The 18,997-nt window shown below is 45.8% G+C and overlaps 1 protein-coding gene across 2 annotated transcripts in view; it reads left to right on the top strand.

The window, feature by feature from the left end:
• The window catches only part of NCBP3 (nuclear cap binding subunit 3), a 34,536-nt gene that overhangs the window by 1,013 nt on the left and 14,526 nt on the right, over positions 1–18,997 (top strand). Inside the window, exons 2-7 of one of the 2 annotated variants that reach the window (XM_008270875.4) lie at positions 1,351–1,416; positions 3,449–3,554; positions 10,847–10,972; positions 13,754–13,882; positions 14,104–14,180; positions 14,819–14,927. In XM_008270875.4, the coding sequence (XP_008269097.1) occupies positions 1,351–1,416; positions 3,449–3,554; positions 10,847–10,972; positions 13,754–13,882; positions 14,104–14,180; positions 14,819–14,927 (613 nt within the window). The remainder of the gene's footprint in view (positions 1–1,350; positions 1,417–3,448; positions 3,555–10,846; positions 10,973–13,753; positions 13,883–14,103; positions 14,181–14,818; positions 14,928–18,997) is intronic. The other variant, XM_008270876.4, reaches the window with a different exon arrangement.

Genomic DNA, 18,997 nt, shown 5'->3' with positions numbered 1-18,997 from the left:
TTTCAAGCTGTATCTCAGCAAGTCTTGTTACTATGATTTTTTAATTTTTATTGTTTATTTTCCTTTATGTGAAAGGCAGAGAGAGTCAGAAAAACAGAAATTAGCCACCGGCTGGTTCAACCCTCAAATGCTGGCAACAGCCAGGGCTGGACTTGGCTAAAGCCAGGAGCCTGGAACTCAGTCTTGGTTTCCCATTTGGGTGGCAGGAACCCAAGCACTTGAACCATCCTCTGCTGCCTCCCAGGGTGTGCTTTAGCAAGGAGTTGAATTGGAAGTGGAAGCAGCCAGGATCTGAACCCAGCGCTCCCTCCTGGGATGTGGGTGACCTAAGCCGTGACTTACCTGCCCTGTCAAATGCCTGCCCCCATATCTTGCATTTAAACTGAGTACGGGCAGAGGTTAAGGTAGGACACTGGAGATGACAAACAGCACCGTGAGAACAGTCTATTAGATGGCATTTCTCGTTTATTCATTACTTCATTTACGTTGTGAAGTGAGAATTATTATAGGTCATTCATTTAACTCATTATGTGTTTATTGTAAGCGCCACTGTGCCAGGTGCAGTCCTAGACGCTTGATCAGTGTCCTGATCAGACGCCCTCTTGGAGACACAATGAGTAATTTTCATTAGCATTAAATGCTGTGAGGAAAAGGTTAATGGGACAGGGGTGCAGGGGTGAGGTGAGGAGGGTTACAGAGGGGGAAGAGGAACATGGTAGGATGGCCAGAGAGAGGATGACCTCTGAGTGACATTTAAGCTGAACCCTCGGTGACACAAGGAGCCAGCCGTGTGCAGATTGAGAGAGCCTTCCCAGCAGGGGCACCTGCAGGGGTGGGTGGGAACTTGGCGCAGCCTTTGGGAGAGCGGGAGAAGAGGTCAGGAAGGTTGGCAGGTGCCTGGGCGGGCCCCGAGGCCTGAGGAGCGCCGAGGCGGTGTGTGGTATCCTGTGTGTCCGGGTCCAGGTCCCATCTCTCGCTGCGCTTCGCTGGGTCCCCCAGGTCTGGAGGAGTGCACGCCATCCTTGTGCTCCACCTGGTGGCCTGGCAGGGGACTCTTGTCCAGTCCGGGGTGGAAAGGCTGTGCCTCCTCTGTGACATTTTTCACGAGAACCTTTAGGTTTTCATTTATGTGGGTACCTCCAGCTGATGCTGAACAGGCTCTGATCTTGTTGGAGTGGTTGGTTGGTACCCTGGAGTCGCTGGGATGGGCTTCTTAATGAGGGGTTGTCAGTGGTGGGGAAGGGTTGCTGACACGAACAACTGTCCCAAATAACCAGATGTCAGGCTGTGTTTGTCATGGGTTTTTCCCTCAGTTACGGTGGCGTTTCTTACCCTTCCCTTTTGTGTTAGGACACAAGCAGAAGATACGAAAACAAGGCTGGCAGCTTCATCACCGGGATTGACGTCACCTCCAAGGTAAGAGAGGCCACGGTTTGTTCAGCTTGATACACAGGGGAGCTTAGTGAACTCGGTCCCTAGGACCTGCAAAACAGTGAATATTTTTAACCTCCTCCTTTTCTTTTGTCAGTGCATTAAACCTGAGGGAAACTGTGTGATACCGTCAGTGATGCCCTCATGCATCCTGAAAGTGTCCAGGCAGCGTTTTTGTGTTCCTCATCCACAAAAAGATCAAAATCACTGTACTTAGATGCCTGCGCTTAACCATTTCCAAGAAAAAGCTTTGTACCGAGAATGCTTTTTTTTGAGCTGTGTCTCTTCTTAGAAAATATGTATCTCTTCTACTTTAAATGAAAGAAAACATGAAAAGTGCCTGGCACGTGGTAGGTGCTTAGTAAATGTCTTCATTCTTCATGGGTCACAGACTTGAAAAACAGGTTTTCTGACTGTGGTGATCTAAACTTGACTTTATTATTTTTTTCATAAAGATTTATTTCTTTGAAAGGTAGATTTTGAGAGAGAGAGAGATCTTCAGTCTGTTGGTTCACTCCCTAAATGGCTGCAAGGACCAGGGCGGGGCCAGTCTGAAGCCAGGAGCCAGGATTTTCTTCTAGGTCTCCTACATGGGTGCAGGGGCCCAAGGACTTGGGCCATCCCTCGCTGCTTTTCCAGGCACATTAGCATGGAGCTGTGTCGGAAGTGAAGGGACCGGAATTCCAACCAGTGCTCACATGGGATGCCAGCCTTGCAAGTGGCGGCTCTACCCGCCATGCCACAACGCGGGCCCCACAATCTAAACTTTAAGAGCCAAGCCACCCGGTACCTGAGAGTATTACCTTTCTTCCACTGAATGCTGCTCAAACCCATGATTTTTGTTATAAATAGCTAATACATATTTGTTTTAAGCACTGATAGCCAATTTAGATATTCTTTCTGATTTTAATGTGTGTAATTAAGTTTGGCACAGAATTTTAAATTACACTTCTGAAAGGCCAAAAGAAAGAGAACTGATCATCTTTTAGACAGCTGTGGAAGTAGAATGAAATGAAAATGTTTTCTTAGTGCAGGGTTCTTAAGAGCCACTAGAGGCGGGCAGTTGGACCTGGATTTATCTTAGGTGTTGGGAGAAACTCACAACGTAGATGATTTTTCCAGTGAGGCATCAGTGCTTCTTGTCACTTAAAGGTGAAAACTGGCAATTCCGGGGACACAGGCTGGAAGAGTGGAGAGTGTGTCTTTGCATCAGAGTTATTTTTAAACGAGGATCTAGCTTTAGGGCGGGGACTGCTTGGGCGGATGTAACGTGGCGGAGTGTGCCAGGTGTGATTACTGTGCCCACAGATGATGGAAGTGGTGGTGATGGGGAGAGGCTCCTAGAAATAGCCCTAGAATCAGAAGCTTGTCCCCCTTAACGTGAGCAGGCACCTCCAGCCTTCTGACTTGGGCCTCAGTTCTGTACCCGGGGAATTGGAATGTTGAGGTTGTGTAGCTGTGATTTGTTGGCATCATTGCTAATAGTTCAGGAACTGGACAGCACTATTCGTTCAATCAGCAAATGCTTGCTGAATTCCTCCTGTGTCCCAGCCACAGCGATAGGCTGTGATAGAATGCAGAGTATTACAGTATACAGCAGTGTTCACGTGGGCCCTCCCACACCATAGACTATGAAATCCAGTGTTCTATAAAACTGTTCAGTTTCAGTATTTCAGATTTATTTTTGTGTTTAAATTAGTGAGAGGGAATAAGAGAGTTCCCATCTTCTGGTTCACTCCTCACATGCCAGTGATGAGCTGCCTGGGCCCAAGGTGGCAGCAGGAGCTCAGTGCAGGAGTGCAGTTGTCTGAGCCATCGCTGCTGCCTCTTAGGGTCTGCACGGATAGGAAGCTGCCGTCAGCACCCAGAGCTGGCGTTGAACTCAGGCACTCCTCACTCCTCGCTGACGGGCCAAGTGCCTGACCCCTGATGTGTTTTGGAGTTGCCGCCGATTCATGTGATAATTTAACTTTCCTTTTCCATGTTTCACTTCCTTGACTTTTTCTATACTTTCTAGGAAGCAATTGAGAAGAAAGAACAGCGAGCCAGGCGTTTCCATTTTCGATCAGAAGTCAATCTTGCCCAGAGAAACGTCGCCTTGGACCGAGACATGATGAAGAAAGGTACAAGGTGTTTCTGGGGGAATCTGTGCACGTTAACCCAGGGAGTGACTTTTCCCTGCCATTGCCTCATGCATCTAACCTTGCTTTATATGAGGAATCTTCTAAAAGTTCATGGTTGCACCAAAATAAACTTATCTTTTAACTCCATTTTCTATTAACTTTCTGAAGTACACACAGCCTGAAAGTAATTTTATGCAGTATTTTTAATGCACCTTTGTTTTGACTGTGACCTGTCACATGAAATCAGGTATATGATTTTCCATCATGTTCAAGAAGTTCTGGTTTTGGGGGCGGGTGTTTGGTGCAGTGGTTAAGCTACTGCTTGAGACACTCGCATCCCATATTGGAGTGTCAGTTTGATTTCAGTTTCCTGCTGCTGCATGCCATGGGAGACAGCAGGTGGTGGCTCAAGTACTTGGGTCCCTTCCACCCATGTGGGAGACCAGGATTAAGTTCTGAGCTCCTGGCTTCCGCCTGGCCAAGCCCCAGCTTTTATGGGCATTGAAGGAGTGAACTAGCAGATGGAAAAGTGCTTTCTGTCTTTCTCCCTTTCAAGTAGATGAAAATAAATAAAAATCTTCAAGAAGGGTTTGGTTTTGGAGCCTTTCATGTTTCAGGTTTTTAGATTAGAAATTCTCAACTGGTACAGCAATCTGTTCCAGTCTTCCAAAGCAGTGTACAGATAGAGGGAAAATTAGTACTCTTAGTGAGCCTATGTCCTTATTTATTATTCCACTCTAATATAAATATTTGAATGCAGAAGGCCCCCCTGTGTTGTATTTGTAAGTTTGTATGTGTTGGGGGGGGTTGGGGGTTTAATTATTTATTTGAAAGGCAGAGAGAGAGAGCGAGCGAGAAAGATCTTCCATTTGCTGAGTCAGTTCCCAAATGCCTGCAGCAGCTGGAGCTGGGCCAGACCAAAACCCAGAACCTGTCATCCGCACGTTGCACGTGGGTGGCAGGGACACATGCTTCCGCTGCCTTCCTGGGTACACTAGCAGGACTGTGGCTGGGAAGCAGAGCAGCTTAGACTTGAGTGAGCACTCTGATATGGATGAACCCACCGTGCCACGAAGCCTGCACTCAGTTTGGCTTTTTTTTTTAAGGGCTCCATGGCAGCCTCTGAATGTGCATGGAAGGTCTGTGTGTGCGAGCTTCTCCAGCCGTGCTTGGCTGATGGGAGCAGAAGCTCAGCACCATGTTGAGTGAAAGGAAGAATCGGGAATAGTTACTATTTCTTGGGAACTTGCTTTCTTACCAAGTACTTGTCAAGCACGTGTTGCATTTGTTTATTGTTTCCCACAACTCTATGAGGTATATATTTTTATCCCCATTTTACACAAAAAAGCTAGAACACATTCATTTAATGAAATGCCCACGGTCGCTCAGCTAGTAAACATGAAGCGGTGTTTGAGCCCAGGGTTGGGTATTTGGTGCAGCAGGTTAAGATGCTGCTTGGGACACCTGTATCCCATGTTGGAGTGCAGGTTCTCATCCTGGCTGCTCCCAGCGGTGACAAAACGTTAAGTTGTTAGAGTGGTGCTTGGCATGTAGGAGGTGCTCAGTAAATGTTATTGTCATTTACTAAGTGAGCAGCCTCTTGGGAGAATGGAGAAGTTGGAAACAGCATCTTGCTTCCTCCAGGTGACAAGTTGTTCATTCCTACTATGAATACCAATATCAATACCAATACCAATACCAATACTACTACTAATAAAAAATAACGTTTGTTAAATGCTGGTCACTCTGCCAGAAGTTAACTTATCCTTTCAATAACCTTATGAGGGAATGCACTTAGCATTTGTGTTTTACCTGAGAGGTTAAGATGCTTGCCCAGAGTTCTACAGCTAGGTTAGGAGCAAGGCTGGACTGAAGGATTGGCCTGGCTAAAGCCTGTGTTCCCACCCAGGCTGCCAGCACTGGGGACCATGCTTTGGGATGCGCTACACTACACTGTTCTGTCCCAAGAGTGACTTGCTTCTTTTGGATGATTTGATGTCAAACTCCTTCTGTCTTGTCCCCAACATCAAGGGTCTCAGGGATGGAAGGCACCTTAAAGGTCATCCAGACCAAGCTCCCAAGCCCAGGGCTGCAGGCCTTTTCCCAAAGTTCCTGTTGGTCCTTTGGCGTCTGCTTAAATGTTTCCTAGTGATAGCACTGAGAACTGTTTACAAGACAGGCAGCTTTGGTTTTGGATTCTTCCTTGTGTTGAAGAAGCATTGTCTTCTAGTTATTGGTTGTTAGTTATTGTGTGGCCCTTTGAGCCACACAATGTAGCCTTCATGTAATGAAAGCATGGGCTTACTGGCGTCCCTACGCTTCCTTTATATGACACAGCTTTCTGATCTCTCTTCTCTGGACCCTTTTCAGTTTCCAAATGACCTTCATCAGGTGAGGTGTTGATTCCAGACAGGCCTGGATTCTTGGAGAGTATGGCAGGACTGGTAGTGCTGTCTCGGTCCTGGCCAGGTCATGGCGGGATACTCTTTGTCTGGTCAGCTCTTTTCTCCCAGGAATTGCACCCAGCAAAACAACTTGTATTTGAGGCACCTTTAGAAAATCCTTTTTTATTTACCGCAGTTTCATTACATCTTGTGAATTGAAAGTGTGCGTGTTTAGTCTGTTGAGTTAGCGTTCGTGTTACTTCTGCCCTTCAGTGCTATGCCCTCCTGCCTTTGTGTCCTCTCTGCCTTGGTCCGCATGGCTTCGACTTCAGCCAGTTGTCGGTGAATGTTGAACAGCGTCTGGCTGTAATCATGCCGCGAACATAGATGCATTAATTATAAGTCTTTTCATTTTATTGTCATGAGAAACTAGAGCAAGAGCACCATCTATGGTATTCCTTGAATTTCTTGGCCTAGTAATCCTGTCAGGAAAGAAACGAGGTTAGTGTGCCTTTCTTACACAGCTCATGTCATTTCCTAAGGGAAAGACTGGTTTCTTAAGAGATCACATATTCTGTCTAATAAGCTATTTTTTATTTCAGAGACTTAGTGTAAGCTTTTAATCTGTGGTCAGATTTCCCTTTTCCTCCTCTATGAAAATCAGTAGATTAGTCCTTCTCAAGACTTTAAGGTGCTTCTTTGCTTCCCTGCCACTTTTAGAGATTACTACCTAATTTTGAAATCACAGCTGCAGTCAGTACACTGGAATGTAATTCTGGACCTGAAGGTTAAAATCTATTGAAACTAATGCTGGGGCCAGCACTGTGGTGTAGCAGGTGAAGCCACCGCCCACAGTGCTGGCATCCCGTATGTGCGCCAGTTTGAGTCCGGGTGCTCCACTTCCAATCCAGCTCTCTGCTATCGCCTGGGAAAGCAGTGGAAGATGGCCCAGGTCCTTGGGCCCCTGCCACCCGCATGGGAGACTCAGAGGAAGCTCCAGGCTCCTGGCTTGGGATTGGCTCAGCTCCGGCCATTGCGGCCATTTGGGGAGTGAACCAGCGGATGGAAGACCTCTCTCTCTGCCTCTGCTTCTCTGTAACTCTGCCTTTCAAATAAATAGATAAATCTTAAAAAAACAAAAACCTAATGCTATGCTGTCGTCACCTGTTGTGGGTTTGGGTTCTGTAACGACAGCTCTCCTAGCTGATAGTGGACTAGCAGAAGAGTTCAGCAGCTCTGCTTTGGTTCTGCATCATCTTCCCACAGCAGTGACGGCTGTGGACACTTAGACAGAAGAAAGCCGTCAGCAGTGGGGGTGAGCATGTCCGCCCCGGACGCTCACCTTTCTTCTTAGGTGGTTTGCAGTTTGTGCTCGTCAGGGAGCATTGGGAAAGCAGACTAAGGAAGAAGTTGCGGTAGCTCAGCGCTCACAGCAGGCAGTGCCGTGCTCTGTGTGCTTCCTTCCTGTCTCTCTTCTGGGAATTAACTTTGTTTTTTCCCTCTGTGGTCATACTACTGTTTTCCCTTTTCCATTTGAAGTAATGAGCATTTTGTCGTTTGTCGTTTAGCCTTTATCTGTCTCCTGTAGGTGTTCTTTGGTGAGTTGTGCTCACTGAAGTTTTGCAGCCTTCTCTTGGGTCACCTGTTAGGCTGTGTGTGACTGTATTTAGGGATTACTCTGATCTGAGGCTTTGGCTTTGGCCACTTTGTCTTGGGATTTTCTGAAATATGCTCTCCTAAAGGCTTGAATTTCATGTCTTACTGCCCGTTATTCATTTCTTCTTTTCCTGTTAGAAAAGCCCACCCTGACCTCACCACCTGGCTTGTGGTGAACACTCAGTAAACGTCCAGTCCTCAAACCCAGCGCCTGTGTGTTCTGCAGCCGCGGCTGTCGGCCGACAGCCCTATGGCGTGGGTTGGCACGCATGTGGGAGCCGTCTTTGTCTCATTGTTTCATTTTGGGAGCCGTCTTTGTCGCATTGTTTCATTTTGGGAGCCGTCTTTGTCGCATTGTTTCATTTTGAGCAGTGCAGTTGTCAGCGAGGTGCAGAAGCGTTGGACATTCTTTGGCAGCTTCCATCAGATCTGGAGCTGCTTGCAGTGGTGCTGTCTCGAGTGGGTCGTGCCGCTGTCAGTTTGGGACTCTTCCGAGAACGGACCTTTCTTGTCCTCTAGCTAACTAAGGCTACTTCAGCTCTGTGACGTGCCTTTGCATCTCTTTCTCTGTCTCTTTACTGCTTTTTCTGAATGAAATTGCCTGTTGTCCAGTTCTTAGCTGTGTGTGCCAGTCTCTGCGTAAAGATAGGCGTGTGAGGTCTGACAATGTGTTCCTCACGTGCCTTCCCTTTTGTTTTTATTTTAATTTCCATCCCTGTCAGCTTTCTTTTTTTAATGTAATACTTTGATAAAGCAGTGCTATGATGCTTTTTATATTTACTTATGTAATTTTTTCTTTTCTTTTCTTTTTTTTTTTTTTTTTTTGCCTTTGTTTTCTCTGCTTGTTTCATTTAAGATTAGTCTTTATCGGGTAATCCATCTCCTGCTCTTCAGTCCACCTGGTCTGCCACCATCAGGAGCCGTCTCTGTCCTCTGTTCCCTTCTGTGGAACCGTCGGCTCACTCCTCCAGAGTCACAGGCAAGAGCAGAAGCCAGCCCCTGGGCTTCACACCTTGCCTCCCATCTTACATTCGAGCCCCTATTACTCCTGTGCTGCCCCTAAAGACTTGTTGAGGTTCACAAGACTTGATGCCACTCCGTCTTCAAGAACCTGAGCTGTCAGGGAGAATATTTACCAGATTTGTCTGACCACACGGACACAGACTTTCAATAAACATGGGCTCTCTTCTCTTCCTCTTCAAAATGTAGTAACAAAACTATTAAAATTGTTTGTGTCTGTTAGTGTTCATATGTATTGTAAGTTTATTTATTTATTTTTATTTTTTTTTTGTAAAGATTTATTTATTTGAAAGAGTTACATAGAGAGGGAGAGGTCTTCCATCCACTGGTTCATTCCCCAGATGGCTGCAAAGGCCAGACCAGAGCCAGGAGCCGGGAGCTTCATCCAGGTCTCCCGCTTGAAAGTGGAGCAGCTAGGACTTGAGCCAGCACCCATATGGGATGCTGGCACTGCAGGCAGTGGCTTTTACCCACTATGTTACAGGGCTGGCCCTCTGGCCATCTTCTGCTTTCTCAGGCAGTAGCCAGGAAGCAAGATCAGAAGTTGAGCATCTGGGACTTGAACCAGTTCTTGCATTGGATGTTGGTGTCGCAAGCAGCAGCTTAACCCGCTGTGCCACAATGCCAACCCCTATATAGATTTCTTTTTTTTTTTCTTATTTATATATTGTCTCATTTCACAATTTAAAGGGTTAAATGAGATAATGTAATTAAAGTAGTAAAAAATTAAGATAGTTCTGCTAAGGCTCAAGTTCCTTTTTGACCCTAGCCCTCAACATTCTTCTTTTCCTAAAGGTAACAGTTATTACCAGAATGGTGAAAATCATATTATGCTTTTTTTCTGGGTATTTGTGTACACAAATGTAAACTAGAAAATGTATGGAAGTGTTTTATGTTCTTTTTTTAAAAATATTTATTTATTTACTTGAAAGTCAGAGTTACACAGAGAAGGAGAGGCAGAGAGAGAGAGAGAGGCCCTCCATCCGCTGGTTTGCTCCCCAGTTGGCTGCAACAGCTGGAGCTGCACCGATCTAAAGCCGGGAGCCAGGAGCTTCTTCTGGGACTCCCACTCGGGTGCAGAGACCCAAGGACTTAGGCCATCTTCTACTGTTTTCCCAGGCCATAGCAGGGAGCTGGATCGGAAGTATAGTAGCTGGGTCTTGAACCGGCGCCCATATGGGAACCGGCGCCTGGCACTGCAGGCAGCGGCTTAACCCGCTATGCCACAGCACTGACCCTTATGTTCTTCTTCAGTGTCAACACATTATATGTAATTTTCTACAGCTTGGTTTTTTTTCCTTTCTGAATGTGTCTTAGAATATTTCCATGGTATATAATAATCTCTTTTTTTGCTGTATAGACAAATCATAATTGATTACTCTGATAGCTACCAGGTTATTAGAAATAGTGCTGCTGTGGACATTCTGAGCCACTTTGTGAAATCAGGTGTGTTTGTGTCTGTAGGGTAGATGCCGGGACAAGAATTCCTAGTGATAAAGACACTCACCATTTGTCCTTCAAAGAGTTACAATTCATACTCTACCAGCAGGGGGAGTAAGTGTCCCAATGGATGGCCAAAAGACATAAACTGCATACCAAAAGACAAAACCTGGTTAATGAATTTGGTGTATTCTTGTGCTGGTGTGCATTTTCCTGATTACTAGTGAGGCCAACCCATCTCTTTGTGTTTACTAGGCTTTTGTATTTCCTTTTGCATAAATTGCTTGCTTTTGTTCTTTGCCCATTTTTATTTTGAATTACCATTTTCTTAACGACTTTCAGGATTTCTTTAGTTTCATACTATAGTTTCTTTACCCTAGTTTCATACTTTGATATATTTGAGGGAATGCCTGCTTTTCTTTTAGAATCGTTTCTACTGTTGTACATCTCTGTTTGACATACGTTTAAATATTTTGGAATCAGCTTGTCAGACTGAAGAATTATTAGGTTTGTTATTGTTTTGATTATAACAGGTTAATGTGTGGAGAGATTATTTGTTTAATCTTTTGAAGCTTAATATGCCTGTTCTAAATTAAATTATTTATTTAATGCTCTGTTCAGAGATAAAAATTAACTTACTGTCATGTCTCATGTTCTTTGGAAATAATTGCCATTTTATTCAGCATATTTCTTTTCTGGACACGTGTTATCTGAATGTTACAAAGGTGTCTGGTGGCATGTGCAGTGGCACATGGTAAATTCTGTCATGTCTTGTGTGTCTCATTTTTCTAGCAATCCCCAAAGTGAGGCTGGAGACAATCTACATTTGTGGAGTGGATGAGATGAGTACCCAGGATATCTTTTCCTATTTTAAAGAATACCCTCCGGCTCACATTGAGTGGTTGGATGATACCTCCTGTAAGTACACTGGCTTTTCTGTTGTGTATGTTTTTGTTTATGGTTTTTAAAGAGTTCTTGCCATCTGAGGTGGTAAATGATTATGACCCAGACTGTGTGTTTATGCCTTGCCTCAGCCCTTAGCCTAGGAGAAAAGAACTTGCCCATTGGTGAGGATCAGCATGCCTTACCCAGTCTGCCAGCTCACACGCCATGGGTGTTCCAGGTCGGCTCAGAGGTGGTGCCTGGGGCCCTAGGAGGCTGGTGGCCAGTGTCTGAGTCTAGTATACATGATGTGGCTTCTTTAACACCCAGGTTTCCTGACTAAGGGCTGCATTTTCAGGGCTTGCATGTTGTCATGGCTACTTGTCATAGAGTTATTCAGAGGGCTGGCTCTGCCTCAGTGTTTGGGACCTAGAACTAGACCAGAATACCAGACTCACCTCTGCTCACATTTGAACTGTGTTTTCTGGAACGTCATCTGCTTGCCAAGTACTGAGTTGTCCAACTTGTGGGCTAACTATAATTTTGATCTTGCTTCCCCACGCCAGGACTGGGCTGACTTGACTTGCTGCCTGCAGGCAGTACCCCAGATAGCCACCTGGCTTTCTTGACGACTTGCTGAATGTTGAATCAGTGTTGTCATTGAAAGAAGAAACACGACTGAGAAAAATATTTTTCTTCATTTTCCTTTCTGCTTAACTTTATGCTGTCCAGATCAGATGAGCAAACCTTTTTCTATAAAGGGCTGGACAGTAAATATTTGAATCTTTGCAAGCTACATGGTCTTTGTCACATGTACTCGGCTCTGCCAAGGTGGCAGGAGAGCACCCATAAACACTGTATGGATTGCTTCTGCTAATGATCCTGGCTCGGCTCGGCTCAGCTCTTCTCTTCTCTTCTCTTCTCTTCTCTTCTCTTCTCTTCTCTTCTCTTCGTCTTCCTTCCTCCCTTCCTCCCTTCCTCCCTTCCTCCCTTCCTCCCTTCCTCCCTTCCTTCCTTCCTTCCTTCCTTATTTATTTATTTATTTGGGAGGCAGAGAGAAAGAGAAGTCTTCCCTCTGCTGGTTCATGCCCTAGATGGCCACAACAGCCGGAGTTGGGCCTATCCAAAACCAGGAGCCGGGAGCTTCTTCCAGGTCTCCCACACAGGTGCAGGGGCCCAAGGACTTGGACCATCTTCTACTGCTTTCCCAGGCCATAGCAGAGAGCTGGATCAGAAGTGGAATAGCCAGGACTCGAACTGGCATGCATATAGGATGCCAACACTGCAGGCGGTGGCTTTAGCAGCTATGCCACAGTGCTGGCCCCAACTAATTTCATAGGAGAGATTTTATGGGTTGAGTGTGTGGTGCAATGGTTAAGATGCCTCTGGGGATGTCTACATCCCATACTGGAGTGCCTGGGTTCAAGTCCCAGCTCTGTTTCCAGTTCCAACTTCCTGCTGGTGTGTACCCTAAGAGGCAGCAGTGATGTCTCAAGTACTTGGGTCGCTGCCAGCCATGTGGGAGACCTGAACTGAGTTCTGGGCTTCTGGCTTCAACCTGGCCTAGCCCTGACTGTTGAGGCCATATGGGGAGTAAGCCAGCAGGTGGAAGATCTCTCTCTTGTCTCTTCTCTTTCTCTGTAACTCTGTCTTTCAAATAAATAAATTTTTTAAAAAGACATTTAAAAATAGATTATTTTTTTTTAAGATTTATTTATTTATTTGAAAGACAGAGTTGCAGAGAGGTAGAGAGAGAGAGAGAGAGATCTTTCATCTGTTGGTTCACTCCCCAGATGGCCACAGTGGCTGGAGCTGTGCCTGTCTAGAGCCAGGAGCTTCTTCCAGGTCTCCCACACGGGTGCAGGTGCCCAAGGACTTGGCCATCTTCCACTGCTTTCTCAGGCCATAGCAGAGAGCTGGATCGGAAATGGAGCTGCAGGGACTCGAACCTGCACCCATATGGGATGCCAGCACTGCAGGCAGCAGCTTTACCTACTATGCACAGTGCTGGCCCCAATAGATTATTTTTAAAAAACAGACTGTGCTACTACTGTCTACTCTCTACACTTGTTTCCTTCCTTCCTTCCTTTTTTTTTTTTTTTTTTTCCAGATAGAGTTAGACAGTGAGAGAGAGAGACAGAGAGAAAGGTCTTCCCAAATGGCTGCCACGGCCGGCACAGCCAGGAGCCAGGTGCTTCTCCTGGTCTCCCATGGGGTGCAGGGCCCAAGCACTTGGGCCATCCTCCACTGCCTTCCCGGGCCACAGCAGAGAGCTGGCCTGGAAGAGGGGCAACCGGGTCAGAATCCGGCACCCCAACCGGGACTAGAACCCGGTGTGCCGGCACCACAGGCGGAGGATTAGCCTAGTGAGCCGCGGCGCCAGCGTCTACACTTGTGTTCATTTTTTGGTGTGTATGTTGACTGATGGCAGTCTGTAGCTGGATGAGACCGCAACAGTGAATTTGATCTGCTTTCCAGAAATAAAACCAGGGCTGACACTGTGGCATAGCAGGTAAAACCACTGCCTGCAGTGTTGGGAACCCACATGGGTGTTGGTTTGAGTCCTGGCTGTTCCGCTTCTGATCCAACTCCCTGTTAATGCTCCTGGGAGAGCAGTGGAAGGTGGCCCAAGTGTTGGGGCTCCTGGCTCCTGGTCACCCCAGCTATGGCCATTTGGGGAGTGAACCAGGGGGTGAAAGATCTCACTGTCTCTCCCTCTCTCTGTAGCTCTGCCTTTCAAATGAACAGATAAATCTTTTAAAAAGGAAAATAACCATTTGGGCACAATGTGATATTTTATTTTACATTTTATTTTAGGTAATGTGGTTTGGCTAGATGAAATGACAGCCACACGAGCCCTTATTAATATGAGTTCTCTGCCAGCCCAGGATAAGATAAGAAGCAGGGACGCCAGTGAAGACAAGTCATCTGAGAAAAGTAAGAAAGGTAACTGAGCACAAAGGTGGGACCTGTGGCCTAAAAGTCCTGTTTTGCACAGTCTTGTTTTGGGCTTTGGGTTACAGAGCAGAGCATTGAAACATCCCGTCAATGAGTGTGTCTGATGTTAGCTTGAATGCTTTGGACCCTCAGTAGAAAGGATGTTCCTTTACCATGATATAAGATGGACTGACACTAAGGTTCATCGTCTTCCTCACATTCCATTTTAGATAAGCAGGAGGACAGCTCAGATGATGATGAGGCTGAAGAAGGAGAAGTTGAAGATGAAAACCCAAGTGACGCAGAGGTTAGTAATAGGGCGAAATAATGTGTAAGGTTTTATTGTGAAAGTTTCTTACTGTGCTAGCTTTTACCATAAAACCTTTTGGGGGTGCATCAGGCTCTTGGCCTTTAAAATAACTGTAACAGTTCATCTTGAGATCTAGAGTAGTGCTCACACTTCTGTGTCAAAGAAAATGGCTTTATTGAGAAGTACTTTAAAGTATTTCATCATTAAGTGATGGTATATTTACTAATGATTTGTATACTATTGTTGGAAATATTTGAATATTCATTTCTAAAGTATTTGCCAAGTTCCTACTGTATACCAAGTTCTAGGTGCTAAAGATATGGAATGAAGCAAAACAAAGCTCATTACCCTCTCAGAACCTACTTTCTGGTGGGAAGTTGGACAGTGCACAGGTCCTTAGATGATGGACCGTCAGGAGGGAGTGAGTGCAGTGCAGAAAAGGGAGGGTGGGGGCAGAGGATGATGGGACTGTTGCTTTAGACAAGGTGGTGTGGGAAGCCTCTGACCTGGAAATTCTGCAGAGGAACTGGTGCTGCAACGCTGATGGATTCAGTGCTGTCTTGATGGTAATTTAGCTACTAAGGAAATACTAGTGACTAATTTTTATGTTGAAAATGTGTTTCTCTTTTGTTAAGTTGGACACATTGTCTCAGGTAGAAGAAGAGTCTCTGTTAAGAAACGATCTTCGTCCAGCTAACAAACTAGCTAAAGGAAATAGATTGTTCATGAGATTTGCTACAAAAGGTAAATTTGATACTGATTTTTACTTTTAATCAAATGATTAATGATTGAATGGCGTCTTTCTCTTCTGATTAGACGTTAGGTCAGGTCATCTCAAAATTCCCTTAAAAGTGTGATATTCTGTGCTGATGAAATAACAGCTTGCTGCCTGAGTAGGAATTTGTGCCTTTGAAAGTGAAAGTTAATTGTGTATTTTCGTGACTTCTGGCTGAAGTAGATTATTTCTGTTAAAGCTGGTTTACTCTAAATGCTTCTTAGCCAGTTACCATCTGAACTTTGAAAACTTTAAAATTAGACTTTGTAAATTTTTTTTGAAAGATTTATTTATTTATTGGGGGGCTGGTGCCATGGCTCCCTTGGCTAATCCTCTGCCTGTGGCACCGGCATCCCATATGGGCACTGGGTTCTAGTCCCAGTTCCTCCTCTTCCAGTCCAGCTCTCTGCTGTGGCCCGGGAGGGCAGGGGAGGATGGCCCAAGTGCTTGGGCCCCTGAACCTGCATGGGAGACCAGGAGGAAGCACCTGGCTCTTGGCTTCGGATCGGCATAGCTCCAGCCATAGCGGCCATCTAGGGGGTGAACCAACAGAGGGAAGACCTTTGTCTCTGTCTCTCTCTCTCACTGTCTTTAACTCTACCTGTCAAAAAAAAAAAAAAAAAAAAAAGATTGATTTATTTATTTGAACGTCAGAATTACACAGAGAGAGGAGAGGCAGAGAGAGAGAGAGGTCTTCCATCTGCTGGTTCACTCCCCAGATGGCCGCAATGGACAGAGCTGTGCTGATCTGAAGCCAGGAGCCAGGAGCTTCTTTTGGGTCTCCCACATGGGTGCAGGGGCCCAAGGACTTGGGCTATCTTCCATTGCTTTCCCAGACCACAGCAGAGAGCTGGATTGGAAGTGGAGCAGCCGGAACTAGAACCGGCACACATATGGGATGCTGGTGCTTCAGGCTGGGGCGTTAACCTGCTGTGCCACAGCGCCAGCCCAGACTGTAAATTTTTTTTTTTTTTTTTTTTTTTTTTTTTTTAGTAAAAGGCAAAAGATTTATTCGATCTGAAGAGAAACCAGAGTATGTAAATTTATCATACCAAGATCCTTGTTGATGTACATGCTAACTTACCGTTCAACTCTAATTCCCTCTCACGAGACATTTTATGCATAGTAATCTTTGGTGGGTATTAGAAACACACACACAAACTCATCCAAGTCAGATGTTGCTGGATAGCGGGGACACAAGCTGAGAAATGCATTGTTAGGTGATTTTGTTGCTATGTGAACATCATACTTACACAAACCTAGATGATTGTTAGAATGTCTAAAATTATTTTATCAGATGAATTGATTTTACTGTTCCTTTTCTGATAATGAAAATAAGCTGCTGAATTGAGTGCTGTACACTCATTGGCTTATGCACACAAATGTCTCAGAAAAGTGGGCTATCCCCTGTTAATCACTCATTGTGCCTCTTGATGCAGTCAAGAGCTAGAAACATGAGGTGTGTGAGGTTGCTGGCTTTGGGACGTGACATACTGTTTGACAGGAAACAGAGGAATGTACTGTAAGGCTGATGAAAGTATGGTATAATAAACACATAAACCAGGGAGTCAGTCATTTATTATCATTACCAAGTTTGATGTATTACATGTAACTTGCTGTTCTATGCAGCTGGCGGCACAGCGGATTCGTTACACCAGCATTCCACAAAGGTGTGACTAATGGGCATTACCACCTCACTAGATCATAGAACACATTAGCTGTTGTGGTGGTCTGGGGCCACTGTTGTGTAGACAGTCCATGGTTCACTAAGGCGCCTTAGGCTGAGTGTGCCTATGTACACAAGTATGTATACATCCACATCTGTGTTTTTAGTCACTTGAGAGTTAGTCGGAGATAATACCCATTACCCCCTCGGTGTGTATATCCAGAGAACAAGGACACTCTTATACAGAGCAGTTATCAAGATTGGAAAATTTAACATTAAGTACAATACTGCCATCTAATCCATAGTCAGGTTTCTTCTGTCTCCCAAATTGTCCTTTATAGAGTCCCTCACCCCAGGTTTAGGATCCACTCCAGGACTGAGTATTGTGTCTTATCTCCTTAGTCTCTCTTTCTTTCTTTCTTTTTTTTTTTTTTTTAAGATTTATTTTAAATTTATTTTGGAAGAGTTAGAGAAAGAGAGCTCTTTTTCCAGTGGTTCACTTTCAGTTGCCACAATGACTGGGACTGGGCCAGGCCAAAACCAGGAGACAGGAGCTTCATCTGGGTCTCCCATGCAGGTGCAGGGGCCCGAGCACTTGGGCCATCTTCCATTGCTTTCCCAGGCCAAAGCAGAGAGCTGGATGGGAAGTGGAGCAGCCAAAATTTGAACCGGTGCCCATTTGGGATGCAGCAATGACTTAACCCACTGTGCCACAACACTGGTCCCCTAGTCTCTTTTTTATTTATTTATTTATTTATTTTTTATTTTGACAGGCAGAGTGGACAGTGAGAGAGAGAGATAGAGAGAAAAGTCTTCCTTTTGCCGTTGGTTCACCTTCCAATGGCTGCCACGGCTGGCGCGCTGCGGCTGGCGCACTGCGCTGATCTGAAGCCAGGAGCCAGGTGCTTCTCCTGGTCTCCTATGGGGTGCAGGGCCCAAGCACTTGGGCCATCCTCCACTGCCCTCCCGGGCCACAGCAGAAAGCTGGCCTGGAAGAGGGGCTACTGGGACAGAATCCGGCGCCCCAACTGGGACTAGAATCCGGTGTGCTGGCGCCGCTAGGCGGAGGATTAGCCTATTGAGCTGCGGCGCTGGCCCTTCTTAGTCTCTTAATCTGCAATGACTCTATTGTGCATTCCTTGACTGAGAGTTTTGGAGTGTATGGCCTCATTATTTAATAGATAGAATGCCCCTCAGTTTGGTGTTTCCTCCTAATTAGTTTTAGGTTGTGCATTTGATGTGAGCATACCATATTGGTGATAAATCAGCCATTTTCAGTTCATCATGTCAGGGGACACATGATATTTGTTTGTCCCCTTTCCAAGGATGTTATTTTTTCACTTAGTTAGAGTAGTGATGGGCTGGTGTTGTGTTGTAGCCAGTTAAACCACTGCTGCTTGTGACACTGGCATCCCATTTTGGAGTGCTAGTTTGGGTCCCGGCTGCTCTGCTTCTGGTCCAGCTTCCTACTAATGTACCTGGGAAGGCAGCAGGTTTTGGCCCAAGTGGCCCTGCCACCCACGTCTGAGATCTGGATGGAGTTCCTGCCTCCTGGCTTTGGCCTGACCCTGCCCTGGCTATTGAAAGCCATTTGGGGCCGGAGCCGCGGCTCACTAGGCTAATCCTCCACCTAGCGGTGCCGGCACACCGGGTTCTAGTCCCAGTCGGGGCGCTGGATTCTTTCCCGGTTGCCCCTCTTCCAGGCCAGCTCTCTGTTGTGGCCCGGGAGTGCAGTGGAGGATGGCCCAAGTGCTTGGGCCCTGCACCCCATGGGAGACCAGGAGAAGCACCTGGCTCCTGCCTTCGGATCAGCACGGTGCGCCAGCTGCAGCACGCCAGCCATGGCAGCCATTGGAGGGTGAACCAATGGCAAAGGAAGACCTTTCTCTCTGTCTGTCTCTCTCTCTCACTATCCACTCTGCCTGTCAAAAAAAAAAAAAAAAAAAAAAAAAGGCAAGCCATTTGGGAAGTGAACCAGCAGATGGAAGATTGATCATTCTCTCTCACTCTGCCTTTTCACTGTAAATTTACTGTTTTTCCATTTATAATGGGAGAGAACAGATTATGCAGTGCTGGCTGCAGGTCAGACTTTCAGGCAGTAGCATTAACATCATTGATGATTTCTAACTCCATCGTTTCTTTATTGATTGGCAGTCTGCCTTTGTTACGTATCTGTTTACTTATTATCTGTTTAGACTCCTGGATTCTTATTTATTTGGTGGATTATCGTGCATTGCTGTCATTATTTTGATAAACAGATGCTTCTGGATTGGGCCAGTAAAGCCCCTTCAGGCTGTGTTTTGACTCTAGACTTGCCCCATCATTCTTCGTCTGCTTTCCTACTTTCCTGCACAACACAAACTGTTGTGATTT

This window comes from Oryctolagus cuniculus, chromosome 17 (assembly GCF_964237555.1).
Source record: "Oryctolagus cuniculus chromosome 17, mOryCun1.1, whole genome shotgun sequence".
NCBI lineage: Eukaryota > Metazoa > Chordata > Mammalia > Lagomorpha > Leporidae > Oryctolagus > Oryctolagus cuniculus.
Note: the sequence above shows the minus strand (reverse complement) of the source record. Positions and strands in the feature narration are given on the sequence as shown.